Source organism: Panthera uncia, unplaced genomic scaffold (assembly GCF_023721935.1).
Source record: "Panthera uncia isolate 11264 unplaced genomic scaffold, Puncia_PCG_1.0 HiC_scaffold_719, whole genome shotgun sequence".
Classification (NCBI taxonomy): domain Eukaryota; kingdom Metazoa; phylum Chordata; class Mammalia; order Carnivora; family Felidae; genus Panthera; species Panthera uncia.
In genome coordinates, this window is record NW_026059890.1 from 18,978 (window position 1) to 29,946 (window position 10,969).

A 10,969-nucleotide genomic window follows, 5' to 3' on the forward strand; every position below is an offset into this window, starting at 1 on the left:
GACCCAGGAGGGAGCCGGGGACCTTGGGGAAGAGGGGCAGTGTGCAGCAGACCTGGAGCTCCTTTGCTATTAGGGTTGGGGGCGGGTGTCTGAGCGCCAGCTCCTCTGCGCCCTGGGACAACTTCCCTCTTCTGAGGGGCCGGCAGAGACACTCCCCCACACACTCACTCAAAATAACTCAGCCCACTCCCAGGACCTGGCAAAGGCTAGCATGGAAACTTCTGGACCCGGATTTTCCGTCTGTGGTGTGCCGGAAAGATAGTGTGATAGGCACGTCCCCAGTATGGCTTCCCCTCTTTCCAACCGCATTCGCTGTTGGGGGCGGGAGTGATGGGCACATCCTAAAAAAAAAAAAAAAAAAAAAAAAAAATCCAGCTTCCTCCCTCGCCCCTAGACTTCTTCCGGTGGCGGGGGGGGGCGGGTAGATCATATTTACTTGCCCAGAGGGATTTTCCAGTGTCTGGGCCAGGGTGGGGCTGTCCCAAGGGTCCTGTTTCAGGCTCGGCTGGATCCAGCGCTCCTCGAGCAGGTGCGCGCCGCCCCCCCCAGGTAGGCTCTGGCTCACTGGCTTTTCCTGCTGCCACTTGGGGGGGGGGGGGGGGGGGCGCCCCAGGGTAACGCAGGTCCTGGGCTCCAGCTCCCGTCTTTCATTCATTCACTCATTCAGGCAATGCCTAATGAATCACGGTTTTTGTGCAAATTACCTGACGACTTACATGCGATCAGCATCCGCGATGCCCAGCAAAATGTTCCATAAATGCTAGCTAGCCTCCTCATTGCTGTATTTAACTCACTTTAACCTCAGGGTGACTGCCCAGACATGTTCAGTTAAGGTAGACGAAGGGCAATACTATACCAGAGTCCAGGAAATGCAGGGTTCTTGCTGAGCGCCTACTACTCGCTGGGGGGAGCGTGCCAATGGGAGCGTGGTCCTGGGGGTGACCTGGGCAGGGGCTGCGAGTGGGACCCAAGCAGTCTCTAGGGGAGGCTCCTGCGGGCAGAGGCCAGGGGTAGGAAGAAGTATGGCCTGTTCTCTGATGAGCCATCGGCCCTCCCCGCTGACCTCAATCCCACCCTGTCCTTAAAACACCTGGATAGGGTCAGGATTAAAAGCTAATGTGGGCAGTAAGGATTAGGATTAAGGTTAGGAATGGGGTCTGCTAGCTGGGTTCCTTCACACTTCAAGGAGGCTTTGCACTTGGAATCCGTCTTACATCCTTCTCGGAGAGAATCCGAGGCTAGTGAGGCCTGCTCTGGGGACAGAACCTGGGCTGGGAGCCAGCCCTGGAAGGCTTCTCCCCACCTGCAGGCGCCAGGGACTTGCCTATGTCCCCTAGAGACCACACCAACCCCTTGGTCCCTTATGGTCTACCAAGGAGTGGCGCTCAGAAGGCGGTCAGTTCTCATCAACCTCATGGGCTCCAGGTGATGGAAGTTGAGGGCGCGATGCCCGGGGGGTGGGCAGAAAGGTGCCGCCCACACAGTGGGTGCCACCTGAGTGCCGCCATCGCTCCCAGGTCTTTCTATACTTCTCTCAGAGGCTCAGGCCATACTGGGAGTTCTTCCAGAACTGGGGCTTACCCCCTGCTAAGGCTCCCGGAGCTGTACGCCTGGGGAGCTGTGACGGGCCGGTCCGCGAGCATGTCTGCACACCTAAGCCCTGAGGTAGCACCGAAGTACTTCACCAGGAACACCTGACTCATTAGGAACCACCCCGGAGGGTTAATCAAACAGGAATGGGGAGGCAGGTACTTGGAGTCCCCTTCGAGTTAGAATCTAGCAGCGGTGAATTCTGAATCCCAGGTTAAGCTGCCACCTCAGGCAGACCACCCTGACTGCACAGTCACCCCCCCCCCCCCCCCCCCCCCGAGACACACACACCTCCGTGTCCAGCAGCCCCTTGAGCTCTGGCACTATCTGTGTCTGTTTACCATCCTCTCCTCCCCAGCCCTGAGCACCAGGGGCAGGGGCCGGCACACAGCAGGCCCCCAGTCAATGCTTACCCAATAACGAATGACTGAGGGCCCACAGCCTGGGGTTATCAGGGTGACTCCCACTGCAGGGCCCTTCAGCCTTAGCACCCCTCCGGACTGAGCTGCCGCTCCCGCCCCCACGTGCTCCCCTGCTGCTGTCACCCCTCCACCCAGACCGACCGCCAGACCCTGCCTGGGAGGCTGCTTCTGCCTCCGCGGGTGAGCAGCTGACACAGGCCTGGCCAGCCACTAGTTCAGTTACAAGACACTAGAGGACATACTGTTCAAGGGCTTCTGCTGGAGCTACTGGGGGAGGGAGCACAGACAGAAGGCCCGGTTCCCTGCAGCTTCTGGTGCCATCGCAGGCACCAGGGAGGAAAGCCCACCTAAGGGTGAGCGTACAGGAAGCAGAACACCGCACCGGCGATGCCCGGCCTGAGCGCTGCTCACACCGCTAGACTGTCCCAAGAGCACAACTTCCAGCCCTGAGAGGTGCTACCGTCTCAAAGCTGAGGAAGGCAGGAGGAGGACAGCTGCCACCGCAAACAGGGCATGCTGAGCAGTGCCACGGTCACAGGGAAGCCTGGCAGGGGCCTCTGTGTGTCCAGATCAACACTAGGAATATGACTCATTTACAAACAACAGGCAGGGCTGGAGAAAGGGGGACCCCCAACCCAGAGGAAAGTGCATCCAGAAACGACCCAGAGGCTGAAACAGCAGAGATCCCAGGTGACTATCATAGAAAAGTTAAAGTTTCGACAGGAGAAGGTAGAAAACGGGGAATTTCAGTAGAGAAATGGAAAAACCCAAGTACATGTACCGGAACCAAAACATACGAGGTGTGAGCGAGAGAACGCTGGGGGACGGGCCACACGCAGTGCGCGTAGCAGCTGGAGGTCCGCAGGAGGGAAGGAGACACGTGCGGAGGCCTGCGGGCAGGGAGCACCCAGCGGTCTCGTGTGTGGCCGGACACTCGGGGGCAGCAGAGATGTCAGGAGAGACAATGGCCAAGACGTCCCCAAACTTAGGAAAGGCACTAACCAGCGTGCCCAAGCAGCTCCGCCTAAACGCCACACCTCCGTGCACCCCAATCAGACCGGGGGCGCCACATACAAAACAAAAATCACCGTCAGAGGAAAGAGACGGGCTCTACCTGGGGAAACACTGGAGATTTTCATCTGAAGCAACAGAAACCAGGGGTAAATGGAACATATTTAAAATGCTGAAAGAAAATAAATCAACCCAGAATCCTGTATCCAGCAAAAATAAAACAGCAAGTACTTCAAACACGGAGAAATCAGGGCCTGGTCAGGCCAGCAAAGCTGCCACCCACAGACACTGAGCGCAGCGCCTCACAGTGACAGACAAGGAGCCCGCCCGGAAACCCAGAGTCCAGTGAGGAGCGAGCACAGGGACAGACACCCACCTTCAAAGGCCACGCAGAACAACGAGCTCCCACGACACCCGTCTCCAAAGCCTGGAATGCAGACGCCGAGGGCTGGGGACGGTGTGGCACAGCTGGGGATTTCTCACAAAACTGGACACGCTCTTGCCATTTGATTTACCCAAACGAGTTGAAAACGTGTGCTTGAAAACAAACGTGCACACAGATTTTGCAGCAGCTGCATCCAGAAGTGCCCAAACTGGATGCGACCAAGACAGCCTTCAGCAGGAGGGGATGCCAGACGTGGTCCACGCAGAGGCTGGAATACTACTCAGCACTAACAGAAACGAGCCATCAAACCACAGACTTGGAGGCGCCTTCAATGCACAGAGGGAAGGAAGCCGGGAAGGCCACACTGCACACACACACCAAGGGACACCCTAATCAAGCTGCTCAGAACCAGCATGAAAGTCCAGTTTTAGGTTTCAGTACAATCACACACTTATCTGTGAAGCCTTCACTAATCTCCCCAGAAAAGCCAAACATTTTAGGATCCACTGCACCAGGATTAGAGAGCCGTGTCAGAAGGCTGCAATTACAGGTGTATCTGCAGGTCTCTTCCCTTGTGTAGACAGAAGCGCCCCGAGATAAGAAACATCTTACTCATTTCTTTACCCAAAATATAATTTAGCGCTGACCATACAGGAATGACCAAAAGAACAAACAGGTGAGTGACATTAATAAGACACCCCAGGGCCTGGGCGGCTCAGTTGGTTGGGTGTCCGACTCCAGCTCAGGTCACGATCTCACGGTTCGTGGGTTTGGGCTCTGTGCCAGGCTCTGTGCTGACAGCTCGGAGCCTGGAGCCTGCTTCGGATTCTGTGTCTCCCTCTCTCTCTCCCTCTGCCCCTCCCTGGCTCTCACTGTCTCTCTCTCAAAAATAAACAAACATTAAAAAAAAAAATTTTTTTTTTTTTTTTAAAGATACTTCTAACCTCTAACTTCTCCAGAAAGGAGAAACAAAGAAACAAAAGGCATGTTATTGAATACCAGGAAGCAAAAAATAAATAAATAAAAAGATAAAAATCTTAAAAGCTGGATAAAAAAACTAAGATAAGCAGATTTCTTGTTGTAAACAGAGCCAACCAGAAGACAGCAGAGCAACTCCTCTAAAGCACTCAGGAAAATGTAACTACACGAAAACCCCTCAATCAAAATCATTCTAAAGTCCCTCTAGTGCCCTGGCCCCTGTGCCCTGGCTTCCAACACTGGACAACCAACCCTGCAGGAATAAACCCCAGATGCCGAGACCCTGACTCCCCCGACCCTCCCAACATACCTGGTACCTGATTCATCCTCTCTTGGACTCCACCCCCGTCCCAGCCAGGCTGCCCCCCCCCCCGCTGTCTCCCGCCCCCCCTCCCAGTAAGGCGCCCCACCTGACTCTGCCTCCAGCCCCCTCCCCTCTGCAGTCACCACAGGCAACTATGGAAAGTGGTCTTAAGCCCCTGCTTACTCCCCCAGGGACTCCAGACCCAGAATGAAGCCAGCCATCCCTGACCTGCCCAGCCTCTCCCACTACCCTCCAGCTCTCACCCTGGACCTCTTCCCCGGGGACCCGGGGCTTTTCTGTGGCCTTGGCCCTCATGGTGGACCAGCCCCCCACAGCCTGACTGCTGCCAGCACAGGGCCCACCAAACGACCCACGGTCCCCAGCACCTCCTCCCAACAGCACAAGGCACCCATGGGCTTCAAATCAAGTTTAATAAATAAAACAGCAAGGGATTCAAGGCAGTTATCACTTCACAGTGTGGTCCTTGGTGGGGTGAGGGAAGGTCGAGGCCAACTCTGCAGACGGGCTCGAGCCAAAACCCTCTCCTGGTGACACCCGGGGGTTGGGGAGCACTGCCCTGGCCCCATGGAGGACCCCACTCCAATTTGTAAACAGAAACATAAATAAAATGAGGAAAGCTGGGAAAGAGAAGGACCGGGCCCCCAAACCATCTTGCTGGGGAGCTTCAACAGAAATATGACCCACGGGGTCAGGGGAACGGACTGGAGCCAGCCCCCTCGGTGCCTTGGTACCAAGGGGGTGGGGGGGGGCGGGGGGTCACCTGTCCCCTCGACCCCACCCCCGAGGCTACTCCTGGCTGGAGAGAGGGGGTAGGCAGGTGTGGGGTAAAGTGCGGCTTTTCCTGACGAGGAGAGCAGGGTGGAGGTCGAGGGTGGGCGGGGCCGACATCGAGGTATATGGCTCTGTGCCCCAAGGGGTTTGGCACCGAGTAGCAGCTGCCCACGACCCCCGAGCTGGGGCAGCCTGAGGCCCTGCCAGGTGCAGGGAGACAGAGCCAAGCGGAGGGCCGAGGGTGCCCCGGGCGGAGGCTGCTGGTGGGGCAGCATCCCGCCCCATCTCCCACCTCCCCGATGGGGCAGGGACACCTTCCTCTGCTGGCTAGACGGGGCCGGGCCCTCTGCATCCAGCTGCCTGGCGGGTCCTGCGGTGGGGGCAGCGGCCTGGACAGCACAAACAGTGGTGCTGGGCACTGAGAGCGCCAGTCTGTGTGTGAGGAGGGCAGGGCAGCGTCCCAGCCACCGCTCACCCCCGTCCTTGACGCGTTCTGAAGCAGAGGCGGCGTGACCCGGGACCCACGAGGAGGGGAGGGGTCGGGAAGACTGGCAGAGGCAGGCCCCGCGGTGGCCCCGCGTCCTGTCCGGGCCACACGTGCCGCCCACGGCCAGAGCTCAACACGTCATCACGTTACAGCTGCAGGGGAGAGACCGAGAGAGGGTGAGGGTCAGTCCAGTCCCACCGAAGGCACGGCCTCGGCGCCGTGGGCTGAAACCGTGGCTCCCGACCTTGCCGCCCCCAGCAGACCGTGTTTTCACTCGTGCTGGCTGACAGGCTCCCCAAGGCAGCACTGTCCTTGGCGCCTGGGGAGGGCTGGTGGCCGGGGCAGGGGTGGGAGGAGCCTGGCACTGGCCCCGTTTGTACCTTTTTGGGTTTTGAACCATATGAGTGTATTACCTAGTCAAAAAAATAAATAAGCCAAATTAAAAGTAGAGAATAAAAGTAAAGAAACCAACAGAGCCTGCTCCACATGGCCATGCCATCCTCGGGCCCTCGGGGCACATCCCTCCCCTCTCCAAAGCTCAGCCTAAGGCTGGGGGACACTCCAGCTGGGCATGGGGACCCGGGGCAGGGGCCGCACTCACTGTGACAGGGGCTCCGAGTGCAGCCCGGGGGCTGGGCACGCTGGGTGGGCGGCCAGGAAGGGATTCACGTCCCCAATGCCGATGAGTCCAAACTCAGTGACCGACAAGGACACCTGTGCTGGGGCCACAGCCTCCTCAGACTCTCCATTCATATCCACGTGGCTAGAGATGAGGGGCAGCTCCTCGGGGAGGGCCCCCGGCAGGGCCAAGTCCACAGCCAATCTCGGGCTGGTGCTGGGCTCCGGAGTGGCTGTGGCCGGGGGGTAGAAGGCTGGTTCGGCCAGGGCTGGGGGCCGCCTGGGCAGGGGCACAGCTGGGGGCGTGTCCAGCTGCTGAAACGGACAAGGCCCTGGCTCCGAGGACGGGAGGCTGTCGGAGCTCTCCCCAGGCTCACCAAGACTGCCGGCCGCGCTGTCTACGCTCAGCGGCTCTGCGGGGGAGAACACAGCTGAGGCCGGGCCCCCAATGGCACCCCACACCAGCCCTCCTGGGACCCAGAGCCATCCTGGCTCAGGTGCACTCAGTTAAAATCACACTTATGCCTCCTACAACCTGTGCAGGGCTCCTGCCCAATCTTTGCGGGGCCCAGCAAAGCCTGTGGACCCCTCTGCAAAAAGGCGTTTTCATGCAAAGACAGAAAATACATACAGACACAAAGGAAACCGGTCGTACTGAAACTGTGTGCCTGGGCAACCTGCCCTGGGAAGTACTGACCCCCATTTTTTAAACCAGATCAGAACGAAACAGGTTCAAAGGAAAACGCCTGGATGCAAAGTACAGCTAAACATGGAATTTGAGAAACCTTTGTGCACAGGTTCATGACGAGCAGTCCCGGGGGGTAGGTAGATGTGGTCCCCCTTTCAGACAAACCATGAAACCTGCCAGATTCAGGAACGAGGGACGATCTAAAGCCCACAGGACCACAGGCTCCCAGAACCAAGGTCCCCACCGTTATCTCTGTGGCCTCTGTCAGAAACTCAGTCCTGAGCCAGACCCTGTCTTGCTCTCGTGTGGCCCTAAGCCCAGGATGCCAGAGAGGCTTGGACACCCATCTGACCTCCCACATGGCACCTGGGGCCTGCAGAGGGGCCCCCACTTCAGGCCGTGGGGCACAAAGTTCCCCTCCACGTAACAAGTCCCCACGGTCACTCGTGCATGTGGCTGCCCACGTATGGTAACGTACTGGGGTAGATGGGCACCGGCTGGCTCCCCGAGCCCAGCCCTGAGAGCTCCTGGGGCCCATGTCAGGGCACCAGTGAGGAGGGGGCTCCCCCAAGAGCAGGGACCCACCCCGTATTCTCACCTGTGTGCATCCGTGCCAGGGGGTCCTGCTCAGAGCCCAGGCTGTCGGCAGTAGGGGGCAGAGGCGGTGAGGAGTGGGGGCGGCCATCAGGGTCACTGCTGTCCAGGTCCTGGTCTACATCCCTGTGGGGGGAGCATACGGTGAGGGGCTGTGGGAGACACAGCCTCAGGTGGGAGGTGTCCGCCTGGGATGCCCACCCCCGGCACGCACGTGGCTCCGGACGGGCCGTATTTCCTCCGGCCCAGCCTCGTCTGCTGCGAGAAGTAGTCGTAGCGCTCGGACTTCTTCCACAGGTAGTAGTACTCCACACATTCGCCCACGGACCGCGTGCGTACCTGCGAGCGAGCCCAGCGGTCACCGTGGCCCCCAGACCCCACTGTCCTCACCTGCCAGCCCCTTCTGCCTCCAGAACAGCAGGGACAGGTCCTGGCCCCTGTCGCTCCTGGACAAAGCAAGACTCTGCCTGCAGCCCCCATCGCCTGCTTCCAACCCGCCCCCGGGGGGGCATCCCCTCTCCTGAAGCAGGACGGCGCCCCATCCCACCACCTAACTGGTGTGGAGCCAGAACCCCATTACTCACCCCAGATCCACACATCCAGTGCCCACCTCCCTCACTCCAGACCACTAGCTCCCAAAGGCAGCGGCATCCACCTTGTCGCCCAGCAGAGAGGGGAGCAAAGGTGCTGGTGCAGACACAGGGACGGAAGCCTGCTTTTCCCACCAAGTGCAAAGGGTCACGAACAGCAGGGGAGAGCTGCCCACGAGTGCAAACCAGACACCACTAAGGCACACGCCACGGGTTCATGAACCCAGCTCAACACCACAACAGGGAAAAGCGAAAATAACTTTGTGTGTATGGTATCCCGGGAAGGGAAGCACACAAATACGTCTGGCGGGGAGCTGGACCCTCCACTTACAAAACCTCTCGTGGGGAAGAAAAGTCACAGGAATGAAATGTACAACCCAGGGAACATGGTCAACGAAGCGTAACAAGGTTACAGAGCAACAGAAAGTGACTATGTTACTGGCGTGAGTGCTGACTGATGCACAGAACTGTCCAACCCAAAACCAATAGGATATCACGTGCCAACTATACTTGCGTTAGAAACAAATGTTTAAAAACCCTCTCTTGACAACACAGGGCATCTTCCCACTTTGGAGGACCAGCCCACGGCAAGCCCAGGGCTGTGCCTGCAGAGGGTAATGGCACCAGAGTCCACACCACTGTTGGCCAAGATGAGGGACCAGACACTGGTGCCCAGGATGAGTCTGGAAACCAGCAGGGACAGGGGCACACGTAGATGGTCTCATCTTCTCAGTGAGACCCCTTCGCACACCCATCTTGCCAGGGGATGAAGTCCTATGCAATCTTCCTGGGGCCAGATCCAGCAAAAACTGGAAGTGCCCGGAGAAGGAGGCCACAGCCGGAACCAGGGTGGGCAGGCACGTGGCTGACGGCACGCAAAGGAAACAACGGCACCGTGCCGACTGCCGTGCTTATGAGAGCGGCCTGGGCTGTGGTGAAAACGCAGTGAGCAGGGAGCCGCATCAGGCCACAGGGCACAGATGTGACAAGAGAATCAAGCACTGCCTGTCACAGCGCTGGGCATGGTCAGCTGAGCACCATCAGCCCCCTGACTCTCCACAGGCCCCTGGCCCCCAGCAGGCACCTCATTCACTCCAACCTCCCGAGAGAAGACGCCGAGGCCCGAATGCGAGCCTGGCCTCAGCCAGGCCCTTCTCTACTACGTACGTCCCCATGAGCAGCGGGAAGGAGCCACACTAGTAGCCCTAGACAGAGGACAGCAGACTGGATGACGGGTGAGGTAGGGGAGCCACGGTGAGACGGAGCCACAGGCATGTGCCCAGGTAGATGTCCCAGGCTGCACACCAGCGGGGCCAAGGCTCTGCCAAGAGGTCAATCTGGGAGTCGTGACGCACGAAGCCACGGGCAGATGGCATCACCGAGGGATATGCAGGGACCAGCAGAGACCCAGGCCTGGGGGGGGGAGGGCAGGGGAACCTGGCACTCGGCTGTGCCCCTGTTCATGACTGTTTGCCGTGGGTGGGTCCTCTGAGGAAAGCAGAGACCCTCAGACCGCAAGGCAAGCGGCGGAGGGTGGAGTCCAGGCTGGGGGTGGGCACCACACCAACCAACAGGCTCTACTTCAAGGAACAGCAGGGCAGTACCGAGGAATCGCGAGCGGACAAGACTGCTAGAGTCCACCTCGAGGCAATGTCTCTCCCCAAACTGGAGCCTTCTCTTGGGGACTGGAAGGTGGCCCAGCAAACGTCAGCAGAGGAACCAGAGCAAGACATCAAGGGACGTGTGGCAAGCCAGAGGCAGGCGACAGGGCTTCAGCCATGGCTCAGAGGGGCCCGCCCTGGGCCTGGTGAGTCTCAAGCTCGCTGGGGGGTGAAGGCGACGTGCCTGGGCTCCCAAGCCGCTCGCAGCCCCAAGGTGTAGCTGGTGGAGCCCCGGCGGGAGCAGGGCAGGCCACACCCTCACCTTGTTGGCCTGGATCAGGTGGAAGTTCTTCCCGTGCACTCGGAAGCCATGCTCAAAGTTCCTGCACTCCTCCTCGCTCCAAGCACAGAACCCATCTGCAAGCAGGAGGGAGGGCACAAAGGCATCAGCAGTGCCCAGGACGTGACAAGAGAGAGAGCGGGAAGAGCTGGCGTGCACACTCACCTCGGATCACCTTCACGTTGAATCGCAGCCTCCGCAGAGCCTCCTCTGCGTTGAAATTGCATTTCACCAGCTCATAAAGTGCCTGGGGGGAAGCCACGCTCACTCTTCCAACCTGCCCGCTTCATCCCACCCAACCTACCCCGGAGTAACAGCCAGGGACGTTCACACCGCCACCGGGATGGGGAATGTCAGGGACGTTCACACTGCCAACAGGGTGGGGATATCGGGAGCACTCACACCCCCATCGGGATGGGGATACCGGGAGCACTCACACCACCACTGGGGTGGGGAATGTCAGGGACATTCACACTGCCACCAGGGTGGGGATATCGGGACCACTCACACCCCCACTGGGGCGGGGATACCGGGAGCGCTCACACCGCCACCGGGGTGGGGAATGTCAG

General features: G+C 59.2%; 1 protein-coding gene across 1 annotated transcript; it reads right to left on the minus strand.

Moving 5' to 3' along the window:
* Nucleotides 1-5,102: 5,102 nt before the first annotated feature.
* Nucleotides 5,103-10,915, minus strand: LOC125918372 (mesoderm induction early response protein 2-like; the record flags this gene model as incomplete). The annotated part of the gene is made up of 7 exons (XM_049624371.1): nt 5,103-6,121; nt 6,571-7,000; nt 7,874-7,995; nt 8,084-8,208; nt 10,383-10,477; nt 10,566-10,684; nt 10,803-10,915. Coding segments are annotated over 7 exons (1,026 nt in total), but the record flags the coding sequence as incomplete, so codon positions are not given.
* Nucleotides 10,916-10,969: the final 54 nt, after the last annotated feature.